General features: G+C 45.3%; 2 protein-coding genes across 2 annotated transcripts; both read right to left on the bottom strand.

The window, feature by feature from the left end:
- Positions 1-540: 540 nt before the first annotated feature.
- On the bottom strand, positions 541-12,978 carry spred3 (sprouty related EVH1 domain containing 3). The gene is made up of 5 exons (XM_020046778.3): positions 12,717-12,978; positions 9,941-10,106; positions 8,768-8,998; positions 5,559-5,723; positions 541-1,563 (listed from the first exon to the last, which is right to left on the bottom strand). Exons 1-5 carry the CDS (start codon positions 12,725-12,727, stop codon positions 541-543), a joined length of 1,596 nt encoding a protein of 531 aa, XP_019902337.3. The 5' UTR covers positions 12,728-12,978.
- A 6,276-nt stretch (positions 12,979-19,254) lies between these two features.
- psmd8 (proteasome 26S subunit, non-ATPase 8) lies at positions 19,255-21,981 on the bottom strand. The gene is made up of 7 exons (XM_010903049.4): positions 21,836-21,981; positions 21,593-21,665; positions 21,212-21,314; positions 20,881-21,046; positions 20,507-20,607; positions 20,303-20,414; positions 19,255-20,051 (listed from the first exon to the last, which is right to left on the bottom strand). Exons 1-7 carry the CDS (start codon positions 21,944-21,946, stop codon positions 19,914-19,916), a joined length of 804 nt encoding a protein of 267 aa, XP_010901351.1. The 5' UTR covers positions 21,947-21,981; the 3' UTR covers positions 19,255-19,913.
- Positions 21,982-24,809: the final 2,828 nt, after the last annotated feature.

Below are 24,809 nucleotides of genomic sequence, written 5' to 3'. Positions count from 1 at the left end.
ACCAATCAAAATGAGAACAATCAAATATAGAAACATCCTTTGTTTTTTCAGTTTTTTCCCCCTAAATTTAAAAAAACAAACAAAGTGACATTTGAAACAGTGTACATCGTTTTCTTCCTCTCCTCTCCCTTCAAGTCTTTGACCTGTGACCTCTAACCCCAGACAGACCAATCAGCAGCCAAGTCTTCAGTAACTATGGTAACTCCTTCTACGTGAAGGCTCCTCGTGATTCTCACAGCCTGGGGCCGTTCTGTGTCCTGTGTTCCGTGTGCGGGCCGGGCCAGAGCGTATGAGGACAGGGGAAGGAGGGGAAGACAGATCCGGGTCGACAAGGGAAAGAGCGGAATTCCGTGGATGGCTGCTGGGGGGGGGGCCACGGAGCGCCGGGGCGGGGGAAGGGGCAAGGCTAAGGTCACCCCCCCCCACCACCCGCAAAGGGAGTGCCCCCCCCTCCCCCACCATAAAAACGGCCTTGGCGCCGCCCAGCACCCCCCCCCCCCGGGGTGTGGCTCCCCCTCACCTCCCTCCCCTGGCCCAGCCTCACCGCACAGCCTTGTGCTTCCCGCCGCAGCAGCCACAGCTCTCTCCGCAGCGCAGGCAGGCGCGCAGGGGCAGGAAGCAGCACATGCAGGGTACGACCAGGGACAGGGCGAGGAGGGCCAGCCAGCGGGCGCAGCACAGGGGGTGGGGGTGGCCCTCGCCCAGGGAGTCCTCGCACGAGCACGGCTCCCAGAACTCGCCCTCCGAGTCCGACATGCAGTGGTAGAGGAGGCTCTCCGCGCACCACACGCAGGTCCACTGACGCAGGCAGTGTAGGGCGGGGTCCGGGGCGTCCCGGCAGCGGCCGCGCCCGTTCTCTGATTGGCTGAACACCGAGCGGCAGTAGACGCACCTTGACGAACACGAAGACGACCCCGCCGGACACGGGCTGTCCTCGTCCGGGGAGATGGCCGGGTCGCCGGCCTCCCCGCCTCCCGCCGCCGCCCCTCCTCCGCCTCCTCGCTTGCGAGTCCGTGAGTGGGGCGTGGCCAGGGAGGTGTGGATGCAGCAGGGGGAGGGGCTTACCTTCCCGGTCTCCTGGGGCGAGCCGGCGCCCGATGACCCCCCGGACACGGCGTTGGGCATGGACGCCACGCAGGTGGGCGAGGAGGACGAGGAGAGGCGCTGGGACCCCTTGCTGTCCAGGCTGACCGCCACCTCGCAGCCGGCCGTGCCCACACCGGACAGCTCCTTCTCGAAGCGCACCACGCACAGCTCCGTGGACTTGTCCTGCACACCCCCCCCGCCCACGACCACCACCCCCCCAGTCAGACCCCCCACCATGGTCCGGGCCGCACCAGCCCGCCGATAGTCCTCATACCCACGGGAACCCCACAGGTCCTTGCAGGGGTCCAGGCTGCGCAGGTCACCCTCCTCCAGTAAGGAGATGGTGGGGGAGAGGGGGGAGGAGGCAGGCGGCCCCGTTGGTGGGGTCGGAGGAGCAGGTGGAGGTGGAGGTGGGGAGGGGGGGTTCAGTACAGCCGTGACCTGGGAGAGTTGATGCTGCGTGGGCCTGGCGTGAATCTGGGGAGGTGGGGGGGTGAGGGAGTGGGGGTGGGTATAGGGGGTAGGGGGGAGTTGGGAATAGAGCACAATCAGAACCTGAGAAGAGCAGAGCTCAACACTATGATGTAATATATCCTGAGACACAGCATTTGTAGTCATAGAATAACATTATGATGTAATATACAGTACCATCCACTTATATTGCTACCCTTGGTATATTTTTTTTGTATTTCTTCTCTTGGTCTTTCATTCAGATATATTCAAACCTTTAATTGAAGTAAAATGCTTGTAAGAATGAATGTGAAATAAATATTTTTCTCCAAACCCCTAGAAATTATTAAAAAAATATAACTGAAGTACAGTTGTGCTCATAAGTATGCATACCCTGTCAGATATTGTGAAATTTTAGCACTGCTTTTGAAAATATGACTGATCGTGCAAAACTAATTTTATTTTTTATTTAAGGACAGTGATCATAAGAAGCCATTTATTATCACATAGTTGTTTGGCTCCTTTTTAAATCATAATGATAACAGAAATCACCCAAATGACCCTGATCAGAAGTTTACATGCCCTTGAAAGGTGACATACATAGGTAAAAATGGCAATTAAAGGTGAATTATTGTCTATCTATAGTCAATGAGTTTGTTAGCTCTCACGTGGATGCACTGAGAAGACTAGATACTGAGACATGGGGAGCATTACAGAACTGTCAAAAGACCTGCGTAACAAGATAATGGAACTTTATAAAAATGGAAAAAGATATAAAAAGCACGAAAATATATCTAAAGCATTGCAAATGCCAGTCAGTACTGTTCAATCACTTATTAAGAAGTGATTAATTCTGGGATCTCTTGATACCAAGCCAAGGTCAGGTAGATCAAGAAAGATTTCAGCCAAATCTGCCAGAATAATTATTCGGGATACAAAGAAAAACCCACAGGTAACCTCAGGAGAACTACAGATTGCTCTTGAAAAGACAGTGTGGTTGTTTCAAGGAGCACAATACAACGATACTTGAACAAAAATTAGCTGCATGGTTGAGTTGCCAGAAAGAAGCCTTTACTGCACCAATGCCACAAAAAAGTCTGGTTACAATATGCCCGTTAACAGCTTGACAAGCCTCACAGCTTCTGGCACACTGTAATTTGGAGTGATGAGACCAAAATAGAGCTTTACGGTTACAACCATAAGTGCTATGTTTGGAGAGGGGTCAACAAGGCCTATAGTGAACAGAATACCATCCCCACTGTGAAACATGGTGGTGGCTCACTGATGTTTTGGGGGTGTGTGAGCTCTAAAGGCATTGGGAATTTTGTGAAAATTGATGGCAAGATGAATGCAGCATGTCATCAGAAAATACTGGCAGACAATTTGCATTCTTCTGCACAAAAGCTGCGCATGGGACACTCTTGGACTTTCCAGCACAATGACCCTAAACACAAGGCCAGGTTGACTCTCCAGTGGTTACAGCAGAAAAAGGTGAAGGTTCAGGAGTGGCCATCACAGTCTCCTGATCTTAATATCATCCAGCCACTCTGGGGAGATCTCAAATTCTGTTATTCTGTTATGACCTACAGTTGAATATGAATCCCATAAGAAACAAAAGACGTGTTTTGCCTGTTTCCTTACAAATGGTACATATATTACCAATTCTCCAAGGGTATGCAAACGTTTGAGCACAACTGTATATTCCATTCATATTTTATATTTATAAGTTCACCTGAGTGATTAGGAAAACTTGAATAAGCCATGACTTCCTGTTTCACTGGGGTATAAATATGAGGTGACACACAGGCCAAATTCCCATAGTCATCCATCACTATGGGAAACACCCGAGAATACAGTAACGATGTACCATATAAGGTTGTTGAGCTGCACAAATCAGAAAATGGCTATAAGAAAGGTTGAAAATGCCCATTTCCGCTATAAGGGCAATAATTAAGATGTTAAAGCAACTGGGTTGAATGGTTTGAGTGGCCAAAGAATCTCCTAGGATCACAGCTGGAGAATTGCAGACATTAGTTGCAATTACTTTCAGGGTGGATGCAGTTGATTAGGGTCCCTTTGGTTGATGCATGGCAAAGTGGATGCATTGACTCCCTGCCTGTTGGGCCCTGTCCGGGGTTACCGTCAGATAGGGCCACAGTGTCAATGGACCCCCCTGTCTCAGCCCCAAGGTTTTACGCTGCTATATTATTGTGCCGGGGGTGTAGGGTCAGTTCTCCTTCTCCATTGTTATTCCTTGTTACTCTAAGCACTCTAAATGTTCCTTGTCTCTTGCTCTGTTTAAACTTAGGAGGACCTGAGGTCCAGGATCACATCTCAAGAGTGCCAGGCTCAAAAGATTCGTAGCTGTCCCTGTTCAAAGTCAGGCTTCTGACTTGTTTTATAAACTCTGGACACAGCCCTAAAGCATTAATTAATTAATTAGTACTCTTATTCTGGCACAGCCAGAAGAGGACTGGTCACCCCTCAGAGCCTGGTTCCTCTCTAGGTTTTCCTAGCCACTGTGCATCAACACTGTGGTGGCCTACTCGTTGGGTTTTCAGGCTAGGTGCTTTTGTAAAAGCACTTTGTGATAACTGCTGATGTAAAAAGGGCTATATAAATAAATGTGAATGATTGATTGGTTAGTTGAGTCTTGGGGTCAGAAAGTGTCCAAAACTACAATCAGACGCTACCTTCATAACCACACGTTGTTTGGGAGGGTTGCCGTAATAAAATCTTTGCTGTCATCAAACAACAAACTCAAGCACCTACAGTTTGCCAAACATTACTGGAACTTTCAATGGGACCAGGTTTTATGGTCAGATGAGTTTGGTGTAGACAGAAAGATAGCCATGCAGAAAAGTACCTCATCCTAACTGTGAAGTAGGTGGATCTGTGATGTTGTGGGGCTGTTTTTCTTCCAAAGGCCCTGGACAACTTGTTAGGATTCATTGTATCATGGATTCCAAGAACCAGCAGATATTAAATCAAAACCTTTTGGATCTTCCAGCAGGACAATGATCCAAAGCACACCTCAAAATCAACTCACATCTTTTTTCACTGACCACAGAACCAAGATTTTGCCATGGCCATCCCAGTCCCCTGACCTAAACCCCATTAAAAACATACGGAATGAGCTGAAGAGGAGCGTCCACAAGCGTGGACCACGGAATCAGAATGATCTGGAGAGATTCTCTAAGGAGGAATGGTCTCGGATCCCTTTTCATGTGTTCTCCAACCTCATTACACATTATAGGAGAAGACACAGAGCTGTTATCTGGGCAAAGGGAGGTTGAACAAAGTTTTAAATGAAGGGGTGCCAATAATTGTGGCACACATCTTTGAGAAAAATATTTGTTTTATTATTAGAATCTATTTTTTCTTTCAGTTGTTTTACTTTAATTAAAGGTTAATTTTATCAAGAGGATATAAAATAAATTCCACAGTCAAATTTGTTCATATTTACCAAGGGTGCCATTATTGGTGGAGGGCACTGTGTCCTGAAGCACATCCTTCACAGACACAGAACAACAATACAATGTAATATATCCTGGAACAGCATTCAGTCATCATAAAACAGGAATGCCAAGACCAGTTACCTGGGCAGGTGTGTTTTTGTGTGTGTGTGTATGTGGGTGTACCTTACCTGGGCAGGTGTGTTTTTGTGTGTGTGTGTATGTGGGTGTACCTTACCTGGGCAGGTGTGTTTTTGTGTGTGTGTGTATGTGGGTGTACCTTACCTGGGCAGGTGTGTTTTTGTGTGTGTGTGTATGTGGGTGTACCTTACCTGGGCAGGTGTGTTTTTGTGTGTGTGTGTATGTGGGTGTACCTTACCTGGGCAGGTGTGTTTTTGTGTGTGTGTGTATGTGGGTGTACCTTACCTGGGCAGGTGTGTTTTTGTGTGTGTGTGTATGTGGGTGTACCTTACCTGGGCAGGTGTGTTTTTGTGTGTGTGTGTATGTGGGTGTACCTTACCTGGGCAGGTGTGTTTTTGTGTGTGTGTGTATGTGGGTGTACCTTACCTGGGCAGGTGTGGTGGACGTGATGGCGTGAGACGCTCCGAAGCTAAACTCCTCGGAGGTGGAGCGTACGAAACAGGTGGAGGAGGACTCACTGGTTACTATGGTGACAGGCTTGGGTAGCATCTCCTTCCTGCTGTTGGACGATGACTCACTTCCTGTATGAGACTGACATCACGCTACAGGTCAGAGGTCATCACACTTCAGTGACACAAACTACAAGTCATAGAAATTAAAGTTAGATCTTTAGAAAACATTTAATATTTTTCTGCTACATCTCAGATATGCCACAGACCTTCATAGACCTTCTATTCACACAACATGACACAATACCAGACCCACACAATCATATAAACAGATAAGATGTATTTATTGTCAACAGATTATATTTATTATAACCTGATTATATTTATTATTATGTGATTATATATATTTATTATAAACAGATTATATTTAATAATTTATTATCTAATTTTTTATTTATCATTATCATTTTTGTTATTTTGGGATTTTGCTATTGGAATAGGAAACGTGCTCTATGAATGATGTATCACATTATTGTTATCAACATAGTCATTATCAACATAGTCATTATCAACATAGTCATTATTAACATAGTCATTATTAATATAATTTTTCTTATTGTTATTATCCTTATTATTATACAGATTATTATTATATAGTTTCCAGGGGAGACGAAATTAACGTTAGGCAGATTTTTGAAAACCGTGGAAATGGGATTCCCATTTCAAATATTTCTATTAAATACACAAAAGGGCACAAACAGAGAATAATCCACAAAGCAACAAGGAGTGTTTTTTTCTTTCTTTCCCATGATAAATAAAAAAAAAATCGAATACATAAGGAAAAGACAAAAAGAAACAAAACACAGACAGCACCTGAGAATCTAACTGACCTCACCCCAATTAAAATCCCCCCCTCCCTCCTCAACCCCCCACCATTGTACCCCCCCCCCCCCCCACCCCACCTCCCAGTCCATGCTATTGCCACAACCACAACAAAAATGGGATTCCTATTCCCTGGAATTGGAACAGAATTTTGTAATAGAATCTTCCAACTCATCGGAAAGTCTAGCTGTGTGTTTTTCTAACGATAGTGAATCCCAGAAATTTGGATTCAAGGATTGCCTTGATTCATGTTAAGTCTTAAGGTCAAAGGCACTACAACTAAGAATAATAACGTAACTGAGTAAGAGGTGTAGTACCAGAACCTGTCCAGTAGATGGCAGTGTCCAGTAGATGGCAAAGTGTTGTACCACAACCTGTCCAGTAGATGGCAAGGTGCAGGCCTGTTCATATAATAAAAAAAACAATCTGAATATTTTTTTATCTGGATCAGAAGGATCCAATCCCATTATTGTCCTAAAATATCTTTATTGACATGATCTTGGATTGTAGATAGCCTAGCGGGCATCTGACCAGTAACTGAAAGGTTGCGGGATCCAAACCCTATGCCATCAAGGAGGAAAATCAGTTGTTCGGACCCTGAGAAGGACATGTAACCCTAATTTGCATTGGATAAGATCACCTGCTAAATGATTCAAATGTAAAATTGCTAAAACAGAAAAGGGATTAAAGACAATGCATTTTCACATTTTAGATAGTTGAGAGTTGAGTGTAGAGACGTGTCCTCTGATCGACATTTTGCCGATCAGTTCTGCTTCTTATCGAACTGCCTTTTAAGCCGGCACAGAGTTGAGAGGCGGGCCCACTACAATAGTCACTCATCCATCGCAGGCCATGCTGAGACAGCCCTCCGCTGAAACACAGACCGTGCTGAGACAACCCTGTGCTGAAACACAGGCCATGCTGAGACAACCCTCTGCTGAAACACATACCATGCTGAGACAACCCTGTGCTGAAACACAGGCCATGCTGAGACAACACTGTGCTGAAACACAGCTGTGGTGAGACAACCCTGTGCTGAAACACAGGCCATGCTGAGACAACCCTCTGCTGAAACACATACCGTGCTGAGACAACCCTGTGCTGAAACACAGGCCATGCTGAGACAGCCCTCTGCTGAAACACATACCGTGCTGAGACATCCCTGTGCTGAAACACAGGCCATGCTGAGACAGCCCTGTGCTGAAACACATACCGTGCTGAGACAACCCTGTGCTGAAACGCAGACCCTTCTGAGACAACACTGTGCTGAAACACAGCTGTGGTGAGACAACCCTGTGCTGAAACGCAGACCGTGCTGAGACAACCCTGTGCTGAAACGCAGGCCATGCTGAGACAACCCTGTGCTGAAACGCAGGCCGTGCTGAGACAGCCCTCTGCTGAAACGCAGGCCGTGCTGAGACAGCCCTCTGTTGAAACGCAGCTGTGCTGAGACAACTCTGTGCTGAAACGCAGGCCATGCTGAGACAACCCTGTGCTGAAACGCAGGCCGTGCTGAGACAGCCCTCTGCTGAAACGCAGGCCGTGCTGAGACAGCCCTCTGTTGAAACGCAGCTGTGCTGAGACAACTCTGTGCTGAAACGCAGGCCGCGCTGAGATTACCCTGTGCTGAAACACAGACCGTGCTGAGACAACCCTGTGCTGAAACGCAGGCCATGCTGAGACAGCCCCCTGCTGAAATACAGTCCGCGCTGAGACTACCCTGTGCTGAAACGCAGGCCGTGCTGAGACAACCCTGTGCTGAAACGCAGGCCGTGCTGAGACAACCCTGTGCTGAAACGCAGGCCGCGCTGAGACAGCCCTCTGCTGAAACGCAGGCCGCGCTGAGAGAACCCTGTGCTGTAACAGGGTAACACAGACCACTGCCCCATAGAGGAAAGGCTCATTCTCATCCCTTTTTGTTGTTGCCAAAAAACTTGTCTTACTCACAGTCAAAAAACTATTTCTTACACAATTCCATCAGTAAAAACCTGTTCTTTATTATACTCTTACAGTAAAAACCTGTCTTGTAAAACTTTCACAGTAAATGGCAACTTTTCCAAAGCATAATATCTGGATTCTGTAATATAAATATTGTTGTGGATCAGAAGGGTCCAATATGATTCTTTTCTGAAAAAAACATTCCAAATCTGATCATGGATAACAAAAACGTGTGATTACAGAAGCTAGCTTATTCTGACTTGCTTCAAGATCTGTACGCAGATTCTACACCTGCCTCTTGATGATTGATCTGTAAGGATAGCTGGACATGGATCAGTCCATATATGAAGCCATTAAGTCACTCACTGCCTGACCGTCATCCTCAGTGTCGCCCTCTTCAGGCGTGGAGGAGGAAGGGGAGTCAGAGCCCCGTTCCAGCCTGTCAATGACTGCCTGCAGGCCGCGCTCAAAGGAGATGGCATCAGCAGGACTCTGGAACGTCAGGCCAAACTTTCGCTCCTCCACACGCCAGTGGTGAAAGATGGGGTTCACCTTGTTGTAGACCAGTCCCCTCTGTACTGCACACTCCAGCACCGGCTACACACACACACACACACAAAACAGACAAACACATTCAGATAGACAGGGAGTCAGAGGGGATTTCTGCATCTACTATCCACCGTCCTGCAGAACCAGAGTTCCTTTATGTTATAACATGAAGTAGATATATACAACAGTCAAACACTGGATAGCTGCACTGTGCTAAAAACCAATGGAAGAAATGGGACCACTGGAAAAGAGTTTGGTAATTCTCTTTATGAAAAACTGTCTTCCTGTATACTCTCTATATGAATAACTCTCTCTTCCTGTTGACTCTCTATATAAATTACTCTCTCTTCCTGTATACTCTCTATATGAATAACTCTGTCTTCCTATAGACTATATAAATAACTCTCTCTTCCTGTTGACTCTTTATATAAATAACTCTCTCTTCCTGTAGACTCTCTATATGAATAACTCTGTCTTCCTATAGACTATATAAATAACTCTCTCTTCCTGTAGACTCTCTATATGAATAACTCTATCTTCCTGTTGACTCTCTATATAAATAACTCCCTCTTCCTGTAGACTCTCTATATGAATAACTCTATCTTCCTGTTGACTCTCTATATAAATAACTTCCTCTTCCTGTAGACTCTCTATATGAATAACTATGTATTACTGTTGACTCTCTATATGAAAAACTCTGTATGCCTGTAGACACTTTGAATAACTCTCTCTTCCTACAGACTCTTTATATGAATAACTCTCTCTTCCTATAGACTCTCTATATAAATAACTCTGTCTTCCTATAGACTCTCTCTATGAATATTCCTGTTGACTCTCTATAGGAATAACTCTGTATTCCTGTTGACTCTCTATAGGAATAACTCTGTATACCTGTAGACTCTATATGAGACCCCATGGTCCCCAGGATGTAATTTTAGGTATCAGACTACACCTCTATGACAATTATGACACACGCACACACACACTCACTGCTCGATCGCGCAGCCGCTCTCCGCGTACAACGTATTCCCTCCGCCCCATTCCTTCCTGGCTCCTCCCCTTAGATATGACCACATGACTGAGGCCGCCGCCCCCCAGGGGCACCCAGCCACCGCTGGAGTCGTCACGTGTCATCACGACGGCCCGAACACGCACACTGAGGAGAGATGACAGGACGTTAGACAGGGCAACCATAAAAACACACACACCCATGCATACAGGCTCTGAACAGAACACACACATTCACACACCATAGACAGAACAGAATGCCCATGCACACACACACACACACACACACACTACACACACACACACACACACATACTACACACACACTACACACACACACACACATATTACACGTGCAGACATGTCACTGGAAACGCTCATCATCACAGACAGCCTCGATGACATCAATGCATAATACAATTCTATTGTGTTGTTAACAGAGATCCAGAGGTAACTGTTCAGTTGAGAAATCAACACAGTAGAACTTAACGTGCCCAAATAAATAAGCATTCACATACAGACAGACTCACACACAGACAGACAGAGATCACACAGCTACCTGCTATGCACAGAACATGCAACTTTTTTCTTATCATGCAACTTACAACAGAATATGGTTTGTGTTTAAAAAGGCATACCCCCCCACCACCACCACCACCACACACACACACACACACCATCACCACTAATCTTTTCATCAATCAGATCCACTCTGAAAAAGCTCTGAGGTGAAAAGAGGGGGCAGACAGTCTGGTGGTTAAAACATCTGCTTGTAACTGAAAGGTTGCTGGATCAAATCCCTGGGGTGGCAAAGTGGAAAATAATTTGTTGTTCTGTCCTTGAGCAAGACAGCTAACCCTTATTGCTCTTGCAAGTTGCTAGGCTGAATGACAAATATAGCTTGGTCAGAAGACCAATTAGCGGGGGAAAAGGTCAGGATTGGGCTCCCTGTGCCTTTATCGTAATGTTTGATGTCAAGTGTCTCCTGGCCTCAGAAACGATGCTTCAATGGGAGTTTGGAGCTAAAGCTAAGCAAGTCCATAGCTGTGTTTAAACATGAGGCTCAGTTCTGATCTTTTGACCAACTGCATCAGATCTTTCAACATCAGACCTTTTCTAGGGCTTGTCTTGGTGGTCAAAATGCCAGTTTGTGTAGAAAAGAATTTAACTGACTGAAGGCAGACTAAGTGTGATCTAAATACTTTATTAGCATCTCCCTCTTTATGGGCAGAACACATGAAAAAGGGGAAAAGTATTTCCCCATCTTACATGGAGGCCTACAGTAGCCTGTCTTTTTTTGTCTTGATTTCCCAACATCAGTTGGCTAGTCTACACAGACACAGCCGAGCCTCACCTTACACAGTATATCAATAGTAGTTAAAACGGAAGCTGCCGGGTCATAATGGACGGTCACGTGAACAAGGAAACTCTAATGTCGGCTAGGATGCGATGACTGCACAAATGAACATATAACGTCGGAGTGAATATTATATAAAGCAAAACATAAAACAAGCCATTACGCGTCAATATAGAATGCCTATTTTAGAACGATCACGACTCTTATTCCTGAGTAAAGTAGTGTCACAAGGAAATGGCACGGAATGAGAGAGATATTGGGCAAACAGAAAGAGAGAACGCCTGTGGCGAGGAGAGAATGACCGAATGGGAGGTGGGAACAAGACTGAGTGTCTCCCAGATACAGTAGATGTATCAATGAACGCGCCCATTTGCCATCCGACCAGGGCCGGGTTCCTCGCGACCACCCGCTTCAGTCCACCAGATGCTGAACCGAGCGTTTTAAATTCCAATACCGTGGATCGACAGAGAAGTTAAGACGCGTGCATAATATCTTGTGATTTTCCATAATCTACATTGGATTTCCATTATTGTTGCAATAACTGTAAGACATTGCGTTCTCCTCTCTTCTCCCCCTACCGCCAGTTCATCACACACTAGGCTTATGAACGCACGCACTCGCTCGATAACACACCCTGATATCCGTTGTTTTATGAATGAAATACAATAAAACATTGTGATTTTAAAACATTGTAGAATATTTGGGGGGAAAAAACATATAATAGAAAACAAACGCTAGTTAAAAGAAGAGATGAGTGGGTGCGAGGACTGAGGTAGCGAGGGTGGGGGAGGGGGTGATGAGAAAGGGAAGGAGAGGAGGGGTTGAGGAAGAGAGAAAAATCACATTTCATTCATAAAGTTTGGCTTTAAAAATCATAATGAAACCCGAGACGCGTTGATAAAAATCCCATCGCCAGCATCCCTCCCTCGGTTTACCGGATCCTTTCTGTGAATGACGAGAGCTTGGCCAAAACTCGCCATATTTTGTCTATTTCTTCAATACATTTGACACATTGACTGATTTATTTAATGGTCAAAGAGAACTCCTCGCCACTTCGTGACTATTATCTGTTATTTCGCACTATGGATTTCGTATTTTTACGACTAGAAGCCTTATGTGTTTGAATTCTGTCTTTGCACCATTTTATATTATAGCTCCCATGTAACCAAACCATATAAACATATTTATCACATATTTGCGCGGATATATCGGGACTGGGGTGTATACTGTTGATTCAAGACTACGTAATAGTGCTTATCCTTAACTATCGCAATATATTGTAGCTTTATACGTCCTGAGGTTGCCTTCTGGTGTAACATTGGTGCTTATCGGGGATGAATTTAATGACCAAGCTGGGGTGACTTCATGTAATATTCTATGAATAAAAAGATAAGGACTTACTCGCCCTCCATGTCTCGCAGTAGCCTCCGCTTCGAGCTCCCTGCCACCGTCTCCTGTCTTTTAGATACCCCCTCTCCGGAACACGCGCGCACTCACACCCTCACTCTTTCACTCTCTCGTTCTCTCTCTATCTCACTCTCTGGTCTCATTTTCTTATCTCTCTCTCCACCTTAACGCCGTTGCCGTGTATCAGGATGGGCTCGAGGTTACAGCAGCCATTTTCCGCTGGCAGCAGCGGCAGCATACTCCCTCACTCCCTCTACCTCCCTCCCTCACCCTTTCTCTAAATCACTCCCTCCCTGTGCCTCCCTCCCTCCCTCCTTCTCTAAATCACTCCGGCCCTATTCCCTTCTCTAACACTCTACCTGCCGCGTGCCCATCTAACTACCGTTACAGCAACCTGCACATCTTTCCTTCCGCACTAGTCATTGGCTGCCTGGTGCTCGATGCTGGTCGTTTCTCTCTGTCTATGTCTGTATGTCTGTCTGTTGGGGTTTGGGAACCCTCAAACACCTATTGATAAGAAATGTATCTGGCAACCTGGGGGGGATGCTGACAAAAACGTGTAGCTACTGTTAGATACAGGCAACACACTGGCGCTCAGGAGATATTCTCAAACACAGGATACATGACACAGAGGAGGAGGATAGAAGGGGGAAGAGAGTGGAGGAGAGGAAGTGTGACTTTGGAATGCCTGGAATTAATCTTTGTCACAATCCATTGATAGGCACCCTGTCACGTAAACGTACCTGCATGACGCTTAGCAACTGTCAGTTTCACTGTCACTGGGAGGATGTCTTACAAACATGTTCACCGTAAAATGCCTTTCCGGAGCAATGCGTTATTAAGATATAACAAATAAATCCACCTCACGCCCCAGAGCGCAGCCGGAGACAATTAATAAGGCGCCAACTCCTGTTTCAGCACCGCGGAGTGGACAGCGGCTGGGACTAGCTGGTGTATTACAGTCCAATTAACAAACCTTGACGTAAACATTTTGAACATTCCATATTATGAATTCGAAGTTCCCAGGATGCTACAACGTCATTTATTTTTGTATTGTTGACACAGTTAAGGAGAGGTGGTGAAAATAGCAGCGCACAGGAATCTGTAGGCCTTCCGCCCTTCTGGTTATTCTAACTAAAAAGAAACAATCCACATAGTTGTTTATGTCATTGAAGGTCGTGTTTCCTAATTCGTCAGCTCGCGCTAAACACATTCCCAATAAATTCTGTTTTCATTCAAATTCCCTGCGAACTATTTTGGTGAACAACAACAGAAACCTGGAAAACTGACAGATTAGATTCATTTTAGGGTAGGTACAGTGCAACTTTTTAGATTTTTTTTTTTACAGTAAGTAGTTTAGTAATAGCTAACTTATTTATATTCAAATAAGCTAACGGCCAGCGAACGTAGCTAGCTGTAGCTAAGTTGGCTGAAATGTAGCCTAAAAATAACTGTAGCCTAAAAATAACTTAGTAGCTAGGTGTGATTGCAGAAATATAGCTAGCTAACTTAAATAGAAAGTTCGCTTAGTTTCGGTCAAGTTATTCAAATGAAATTGAAGTATTACATATGGTTCACTTTCATTTTCTGATGAACATTACTTTGGTAAACCAGGTCAGAAGCATTGAACAGTGCTTATGCCAGTATCCTTTAGGCCACCTGTACTGTAACTAGCCAACGTTATTTTGCATGAGCACATATTCATGCTAAAGGAAAAGGTTCATTACAATATATCTTTTTTAAGTTAGCAAGGAATAAACCTAATGCTAAACATTAAACTCTGTGAAAAATGTACAGCATTAAGTTAAGATAGTTATACATTTAGCAAATGTATAAGAATTATTTTAAAGATTGTATCTCAATGTAATTCTAAATTTACAAGACAGTTCAGACAGCAGAGATAAGAGAGAGACCTAATACAGTTGTTGTCTTATTCAGGATGGGCAACAGCCACTCAGAGCAGGTGGAGCAACAGACAGAGAAAACCCCGCCCAGGCAAGGCAGCCTTGAGATGGTAAAACCAAAGGAAACCGAGACACCAAAAAAGACAGACCAGACTGAGACCATGGGTCTTTTTTCCACCTCCAAGACTGTCAACCAGGTGCCATGTCTGGTCAAGGGCACCCCAGTGAGAATGGGTCAAGCTTCTCTCCACCTTACGCAGCCTAGCCCCTCTCCTTCTACCCTCAGTCAAGACCACCCAATACACATGCCTGCTGTTGCTACATCCTCTGCTCCTATAATAGCCCCTCTTCTTTCTCAGTCTAAACCAAGACCTCTATCACAAGAGATGGATCAGACCTCCAAAACACAGCTTACACAGCAGAGACCAGCAGTAGTGGCCCCTAAACCTCAGGTAACACAGCAGAGACCAGCAGTAGTAGCCCCTAAACCTCAGGTAACAGAGCAGATACCAGCAGTAGTTGTCCCTAAACCTCAGGTAACACAGCAGAGACCAGCAGTAGTAGCCCCTAAACCTCTGGTAACAGAGCAGAGACCAGCAGTAGTGGCCCATAAACCTCAGGTAACACAGCAGAGACCAGCAGTAGTGGCCCCTAAACCTCAGGTAACACAGCAGAGACCAGCAGGAATGGCCCCTAAACCTCAGGTAACAGAGCAGAGACAAGCAGTAGTGGCCCCTAAACCTCAGGTAACACAACAGAGACCAGCAGTAGGGGCCCCTAAACCAAGAGTTACGCAGCAGAGACCAGCAGTAGTGGCCCCTAAACCAAGAGTTACAAAGCAGAGACCCATGGCAGTGAAGGATGTTAGGGCTTCCTTTTGGTCTCCTCAGACTCCAGCCACAGCCCCAGTTGAGACCCAGCAAGCTCCTCCTACTAAAAATATTATTTTCAAGGAACCAGAAAAAAATAAAAATGCATGCAAGTCTTCACCAATTAGGATCTCTCATCCTGATGGAACACCTGTTACTTTTGTTGAACTCAAGTGCACACTAGAATGTCCAGACTCCAGCCTTTCACAGTCGACAGTTGACCTTAAAGACACTGGCAGTAATAAAGGTATAATGAAGGGCTCTGGAAATACACCCCACACTGATTTCACTAAACACAAAGAGTCACTGATTACTACTAAACCCCAAACATCATTGACTGATATTAGTAAACCTGAAACACCACCGACCGCTTCTACTAACCTACAGGGTTGGCTTAGGAAGCCAATTAAGATCAGAAGACCTGATGGAACAACTGCCAGCTATGACGAACTGAAGGCTGGGCCTCTAAGGAAGGACATAACCAGCACCCCTAGTGGTGACCCTGGCAACAGCAAGTCCACAACCAGCAGTGAAGATGTTCAAGATACATCTTCTAGTTCACTCAAAACGCCTCCAAACTTGGTGCTGTCTAGAAATATTCTGGAAAAGATAGAGCAAACGTGAGTCCCTGGTCTGTTTGTCTGTCTGTCTGCTCCCCAGTCCCTCTGTCTGTCTGCTTGGTTAAGATTGGTCCATAAGACTTAAGATGGGTATACACATTATTTTTCATACATTGTTTTAAACTATTAAGGCCTTTAAGGTTTGATTAGTGTAAAGGGGTCTCACTTTGCCTACCATATTTCCTTCCCCAGGATGGAGTGTATGAAGGATCAGCAGAGTCAAATCCCTCCAACTACTCTTCTGAGGCAGGCTGCTGTCAAGGCTGCCCTGACCGGAATCCCCCTCAGTCAAGCTTTTAAAACCACTCCTAAACTCAAGCCTGGTCACCGAGATTCGAAGGCCCAGAATGCCAAGAGCTCCAAGTCAGTGTACAACTTGAGCACTTCTGCCCAGATAACAAAGCCAGCAGGCCAGTCACAGACCGACAGATTTCCAGCTAGTAAGCCAGACAAATCACCTGTGACTCCAGAAGCACCAGTCCTGAATTTTCCTGCACCCATCCCTAACAATGGATGTTTTTCTCTGGGCGCTGAAATTCCTTCAAAACAAAATGGAAAAGTGGAACTGTCTAAAACACAACCTCAGACTCAAAGTCAGAACAAAACAAATCATGATGAGGCTCAGGGGACCAAAACAACAACCAGTAGCACCCTGACTGGTAGTATCACGAACAGTAGCACCTTGACTGGTAGCATCATGACTGGTAGCACCCTGACTGATAGCATCACAACTGATAGCACTCTGACTGGTAGCAATATGACCAGTAGCACCCTGACCGGAAGCAACACGACTGGTAGCACCCTGACTGATAGTAATATGACTAGTAGCACCCTGACTGGTAACATCACAACTGGTAGCACCCTGACTGGTAGCAATATGACCAGTAGCACCCTGACTGATGGCAATATGACCAGTAGCAACCTGACTGATGGCAATATGACCAGTAGCAACCTGACTGATTGCAATATGATCAGTAGCACCCTGACCAGTAGCACCACAACCGGTAGCACCTTGTTTAGTAGCACCACAACCAGTAGCACCTTCATTGGTAGCACAATGACTGGTAGCACCTTGACTGGTAGCACAACAACCAGTAGCACCTTGACTGGTAGCACAACAACCAGCAATGGTGAACTGGACTCTTTTCTCTCTAAACTGTCTCCCAGCTCTCTGAACCGTGCCCGAGCTGCCCGACAGAGGCTGAAGGAGATGAGAACCAGGTTCATCAAGGAGACATCCAAGGGTCAGCTAGATGGAAGCACTGGGGAGCACCCACTTGAAGGCTCACCTCAAAACCCATCACGACCCCTTGAACCAAGACCAGCCCCCCCACGACCCCTTGAACCAAGACCAGCCCCCCCACGACCCCTTGAACCAAGACCAGCCTCCCCACGACCCCTTGAACCAAGACCAGCCCCCCCACGCCCCCTTGAACCAAGACCAGCCCCCCCACGCCCCCTTGAACCAAGACTAGCCCTTCCACGTCCGCTTTCACCGGAACTTCTACCATCCCAGTGTCCACCCCCTATATACACCCAAAGAGGACAACAGGCCACACCCCTGACAGAAGACCGGAGTCCCCAGCACAAGCAGGCAGACGTCACAGAGGCATCAGGCAAAGCCAAGACACACTGCAGTAACTTGCACCGTTTCAATGCCAAGTGGCCAATTCCCTTGTCCCCAGAACGCATGCTGGACGAGGCCGCGGAACGACCTGGGAGGGCTCAGCAGCACGCCCATGAGTTCCCTCATCCAGATGGCAGCGGCCGGGCTGACCTCCACAACGTCCGCATGGAATTCCACGGCAACGAACCTGAAAGTCTTCTGGATCCACCGGACCCTAGGGTCACGGAGGGGTCGGCGGACACCGTCTTCCAGGACCCCATGCCCCCGGCAGACCCCACACCCCTTAAAACCCTGGAGTTTCCTATCGCCCCAGAAAAGGCATCTACATGCCTGGCCTCCCCGCCCAAGTCCAGGAAGAAACAGAAACAAGCAGCGGCCCAGGCCAAGGCTCTGGCCAGGAGTGCAGGAAAGGTGGCGAGAGGGGTTGACAAGAACGAGGGCCAGAAGACAGAGGACATCCCGCCAGCTTCTTCGCCGTCACCCGAGCTCCCTCCGCGCCCGTCGGGCTGCTGGCACCCGTTCACAGTAGACGGATCCTGTCGGCGCCGGGCCCGCTGCCAACACGGTGGCACCAAAGAAGCGCTGCCACCCAACGTCACCAAGTGGTGAGTCACGGTAGCACTCACGACACACTTGAACCTGACATAGCTTCCTGCCAACCCGCACCACCACGCGAGGCCACTCGTGACACTTCACCCACTGGCTTATCGACTTCTGAGATTTGTTGTTAATGTCAATTGCTGTCAGGCAAGCTACAGTTCATCTTAAAATCTTCTTATGCTAACCTGGAGCCATTAAGGTACCATGTGTTAGAGGCACTTTGGTAGGGTAGCCTCACTGGGGTTAGGTCAAATGTAAACAGGTATAAGGCATGGGTAAATTAATAGATTCATGTAATAACAGGATTACATCATTGGCATTGGATTTTAACAACCTTACATTGGTCATTGCATTGTTTTATTAACAGGGGACCCATGTGTATATCACAGACATTCCACCATCAGCTTGTCAGAAGCCATTTAACATCACTCATGCACTAGGTGGCAAACTTGAGGTATTTTCTCTCCGGTCAGGTTGAACGTGAACAGGAACTACCTGTGTGAACCTCCCTGGGTGACCACGGCTAAACTAGCAGTTGTCCTGGCGCTGAGAGAGAGCAGTGAGACGAGCCAGTGACATCACTTCTTATCAGTCACACACTCGTTCAGAAATAGTTATACTACATCAAACCACTCTGCAAATAATACATGGATTAACTGTGTTGTCAAGTTGTACTGGTAAGTTGCCTATTACGTTACATGAAATAATAGACCATGAATCAGGAAAAAATTAAAAGTTTAATATTTGAAATTTCAAACGTGATACTTTCAACAGTTTTATTGTCCGGATTACAAACATTTGGAGGGGGAAAGAAAGTTTCAATTTTTAAAAAGACCAACCAACTTTTACAGCAATTCTCTGAAATAGTTGCTAGGAGACGAGGCCAGGGCATTGAAATAGACTTCTGGTGTGCAAAAAAAAAAAAAAGAAATCGAATAACCCCAGTATGAATGCAGAACCGTGTCCATCAGCGTTGAAAAGCCACTGGGCTGCATCTCACCATGCATTATGTCAACAGGCTGCGAGACCACAAGTGTAACCAGTCAGCCAAACTAATCGCAGAACGGGGAGGGACCTATCTGAATTTATAGAAAAGTTGACAACTTAACACATACGTTGTTTGGCAGAAATAAATGAATCCCATGAGATCTTCAAATGACACCCCTAACCCTAGACAGACACCCTGGAAACGGTCACATAAAGCTCCTCATGTAGTCGGGGTAAAGGGCAACTTGGGCATGAGAATGTGCCGACACTTCCACAATCTTTAAGCCCAGGCTGATTCCCCAAAGACCCACGGAGCACACTGGCCTTAGTTGTGAAGTGTTGTCTCAACTTTATTTCAGTACATTACTCAGACGCTAAAACACACTGTCAGACTGGTACATCTAATTCCACTCATGTCTCTTTTCCCAAGGAGCCGTGAGAAGCAGGTAAACAGAACAACAAGGTCCTGGCCAACCAGTCTGACAATCTGTCCACGCAACGTTTGAGGACTGCGTGTGTGTGTGTGTTATTTGGGTACAAGGTGTGTGTGTGTGTGTGTCATGTAGCTTCTACAGTACATCCCTCTAAACAATCATCTCCAGTTGCCGAGCGTACTCAATGACTTGTGTAGCCAGCTCGGTGGAGGGAATTGTCACCTCCTCTGTTCTCTGCTGCTGAACGCTGAATGAGTAGTAGCCATCTGGGCTTTGGGTCCATCCCCGCTGCAACACACACACACACACACACACACACACGTGAGATAAACTAAGCTAATAAAGCAGTTCATTATGATGAAAGAGGGGCAAAAACTCTGTTAAGTTCTGTTAGGGCCCTTGGTCTGTAATAGAGGACTGTTCTGTTTACCTGGATTCAGCCCTGTTTTGTCATGCACTAACAGATGTGGGAAGGCTAGTATTCAGCTAAATGTTTTGCCTACAAAAAAGAAATATCCCAACATATACATGAAGCTGACCTTCTTGGCATACTCTGTCATCTTCTTTGGGGAGGAGAAGAAAAGAACTCTTGTGGCTTCATTGAACAGGATCTGTTCATAAGCCTTTTCTATACACCCTGCGATCTCGTCACTGGAGACAGATAGGAAAAACACTGTCATTGTCAGACCACAAGCTACAGAACCCATGGATACATAAACGTCTGAAGTCCCACTGGATCTTACCGGATAGTGTCAAGCAGTATGTCTATGAAGAAGGTGTAGCTCTCAGCAGGGATGTTGCCTTTGGCCAGAAACACCTTGTTGTAACTCCCCTCCATCAGGTACTAGTATGAAGACCAGGAAACATATTTCAAACTACTTACATGGACACAAAGACTAACAAGCCGAGAACTGACAAGGAGAATATGAATTCCTTCAGAAGACAGAGAGCCAATTTTGCCCAGAACAAACATTTGATAAGACGTAATAAGAAGCCTAGAAGTTCATCAGATGACTTCTATACAATGTACAACGGTGACATGTACTGACCACCTCTGGGATGCTGAGGTTTTACCCATCTCACAATGTCCACATGATAGTGTATCCGCAGAAGTCACCTGCTCTAAGGAGACGGGGTGGCGAATGTATACGTTGGTCTGGATGTCCTTAGCGGTCAGCCTCTCCAGCTCTGTGTGGAACTCTGAAACACGGTTCTGTGACAGCAGGAAGAGCAGGTTCAGACCCAACAGCTGGTGCATGTACGCCGACTCCGGCAGCTCATCCCTGGATGGAGGGAGAGAACAAGGAGCTTGAAGAAAATTACACTGATCAATCTGCTTGACCGAACACGTTTTCAGCTAATGGACTAAAATGTACTATTTCAGATGCTCTGGGGGAAAAAGATATTGGACATTATCTTGAACAGGAAGAGTAAGTTGGTGACCATACTTGTAATCAAAATAGTAGCATTTTAGCTGGGCCATGTATCTTTCAAATGAGGGGATCTCCTTCTTTAGGATACTCCACAACGCGCCAATCTCCAGTACGTCCCCTGAGAAAGAATTCAGAAATATCTTATCCACTGCTTTTGTTGTTGTATCCACTGCTATCAAGAAGACAAATTGTTAAACACTGATAGGTATTTAAAAAAAACCACCCCCACCACCTCTTTTTCTTTTAACACGTTTTACGATGCTGAACAATCACTCGGAACTTTGTTGACAAGCACGCAAAGATAACATGTCAATGAAAACGACGAGTGAGCCAATACGTTAGCTAGCTAACTAGCATAACTAGGTATAGCATTTGTTGTGAAGACTAGATACTTACGAGCTAAAATAAGCTGCTGTTTGGTGAGCTTTGTCCCAGTTGTTGGTAAGAAATTTAACTCCAATAACGAGATCTGTACAAAAACGCAATGGTTAACAGACATCTTTATAATGCATTCCAAAGAAATGTAAAAAGTTGATTGACGGTAGTTTAGCTAACCAGCGACAGTACTGTAGCTAATTTACAAACGGACCGTATATTTGAAGTTCAAGTGTTAGCTAAGTAAACAAATATTCTAACAACCTTAAGCTTGCTCAAAATTTCTCCACATTTGTTCAGATTTGGATTTTTCTTGTTCCATTCCGTTTTCAATGTTTCATATAGCCCCGCAGTCTCTTTCAATACAGACGCCATGGTGATTCTGCAAAATGTACGACACCGGTCACCTATAATACGGTACGTAACTGTCGTAAAACACTGACGCTGTTGCTAAGGGAACATCTTCTCGGTGCGGATTTTAGTGCAAACTGTGATTTTGTGCCCTCTACAGGCATACATACACCCTCGCGTATCTGAAAAGAAATGAACAAATATATACAAACACTTTTATGTCCGTTAGATGGCGCTCGTTTGACGTGAAATACAGTACATTCGAGGTTGTTTCCAAAATGTCCATTCTTCACTACTCTTCCTAGTGAGGAGTTCCCCACGTATGCACACTGTGACGTAGGTGAAGACCCCTGAGGTGCGATCAGTTCAATGGACGTTCGTGACCGGACTTTGACTGGCATTTAATGGGTCTGTGTAAGTGTGAAGCAACGAGTGGCGTGTCTAAATGACAGAGTTGACCATGCTGACAACTTTCCTCAGTAAAGCACATTTCTTTAATTTTAACGCTTAGGGACAAAAACTAAGAGCTCGTTCCGTAGTCTTGACAGCCTTGTGAGAGAAAATTGTCGCCTTTTACTGCGTCAGTGAGATTGCCACGTAGCCAATTATGTATTTAAATGTAAATGTTTCATTATTGCAACATAATAGCAGTAAATTATACTATTTTGTGCAACACGTTCGGATAATATTCTATCTGTACGTGCAGAACGTAATACTTTATCGTCTGAGTCGGGAGCGAACGGGATCTGTCATATGTTATAGATTTGTTTTAATATGCATGTTGGAAGCTTATCAAAATTTCATTTGTTACTGAAATAGCTCTTCAAGAATGTCAAAACATTTGCTCCAGATTATTGTTGTGCTGGAAAGGCTACACTGTTCCATCAGCAGGACTGTCTGTTCATGTGATTAGGAAATCTGGGGAAAGGTTCCTGTTATCCATGAAAGAGAGATTTTTCAGGGCTTGCAAGAATCCTGTCAGGTGGAATTAGATACTGTCAGGTGGAAACTTGTCTAGCAAACCATACCCTATTTTTCTGTCTTAGAAACCCGTACAGATGGCATATCTTAATTTGAACCAGCTTCTGCTGTGACAGGACATTGGAAAGATGTGAATCGCAATTAATGGAATTGGGTGTTAGGGCACAATACATAGTTGTTTTTTTACGATAAATCATGTTCAATATTTAAAGAATAACTTAGAGGCGTTGGCTCTTTGCATTTCCTGCTTTCAGTTGAAGAACAGGATGATAAAATGATACTGTAACACCAGTTGACTGTGGCAAGCGTAGCATGGGTAGCACAGCTGTAAAATAAATTTTCCTTGACTGCGCCAGTGAAGCAGATCTTCACCGAGGGGGGGGGGGGGGGGGGGGCCTAAACATAGTTTTCCTAAGGAAAAGTCCAAATAGGGGGGTGTTGTTAATTTTCATGCCTATCATAAAGCTATAGTGTCTACAGGCTGCAGCCCAAGGAAAGTTAGCGTACCCAAGGAAGGCTGATATTAATAGTTTTCAGGCCGGCCCACCACATTCCATGTATGTGAGTCACACTGCACATAGGAGATGGAGAGAGAGAGAAAATGAAAGAGAGGGTGTGTGTGTGTGTGTGTGTGAGAGCGAGAGAGAGAGAGAGGAAAGGAGAGAGAGAGGAAGATTGACTCTGTTTCTCATTTGTGTTTCTTTCCAGTGGGAGAGAGAGGGGCAGGCAGGCACTGAGACCAGACCCACATCCCTCCTGTCCTCTGCAAACCTTAAAAGCCTTCAAACAAATACACACACACCACCACTACCTTACCTTACCTTACACTATCTGGTTGGAGAGCAACAGTTTGAAGATATTTTTGTCCAACCTGATGACACACTTGCTCACACACATTTGTTTTTATATCCCTGTATAAAAACAAATGTGTGTGATACCAAGAAATCCATGTTCCCTATCTCCTAGACCCAAACCTTAACCTCAAATACCTAACATTTATGCCTAAACTTAAGCTAGCCCAAACTCCTAAACCTAAAAGTAACCCCTATTTTAGCACTATGCCCAATTGTGAGTTTTACATTAATTCCTATACTAGTGGAGACCTGGGAAAAAACTTTGTTGGGGATGGATTTGTCAATCTTTGAGGGACTTATGGGTCAGGTTTTTACACATAGACTTGGACCACACACACAATCATAGCCACTATGAATACACACTGTCCAGAGGCACATGCTGAACCAGATAGAATTCAATAGAGTAGAAACAGCCTAATATCTAATGATTCAAATTATTTCCCCCCATAATATTTTTACATTTCACAAACAACACACTAGTTTCTAGTCTGAATTATTGCATATTTATGTGTCACTATTGATCCCAAATCAAAAAGGCTTCCAAATTCCCCCACCGGCCCTCAGAAATGATGGGCTCCCATATTGGCTGTGAACCCCGATTTACAGTAGATAGGTTTGTTAGACTTGTGAGCACTCAAGTTAGAAGGCTGTAGAGGGTTTGGATCTGATTCATGTGTGTCTTTGTGCATATGTCTTGTTGTGTGTGTATTTGTGTGTGTGTGTGTGTGTGTGTGTGTGTGTTTGTTTGCAAACTGGGGGGAGGGACTGACTGAAACAGCCAGTGGAAAATGGTGGTATGAAATTTGGGCCTGGAGGACTGTGAGTCACTGTTTATCTGCATTCACTGTAAAACAGAGTTTCCCTACAGTACAACCCCTGCACTGTTTCACTTTATAGGATAATTAGCATGCTTACCTGCTCTTAACTTAGTTTGCCGGCACTTTATACATTTTATTTTGACTGAGTTTGCTATGCAGTTCATGGTACAGTTCATGGTACAGTACATGGTATGTACTGTATGTAGCTACACGGACACTCATGTAGCGATTAAG

The sequence above is a fragment of the Esox lucius genome, chromosome 1 (genome assembly GCF_011004845.1).
Source record: "Esox lucius isolate fEsoLuc1 chromosome 1, fEsoLuc1.pri, whole genome shotgun sequence".
NCBI classification, from domain to species: domain Eukaryota; kingdom Metazoa; phylum Chordata; class Actinopteri; order Esociformes; family Esocidae; genus Esox; species Esox lucius.
This window is presented reverse-complemented; position numbering and strand designations above follow the sequence as displayed.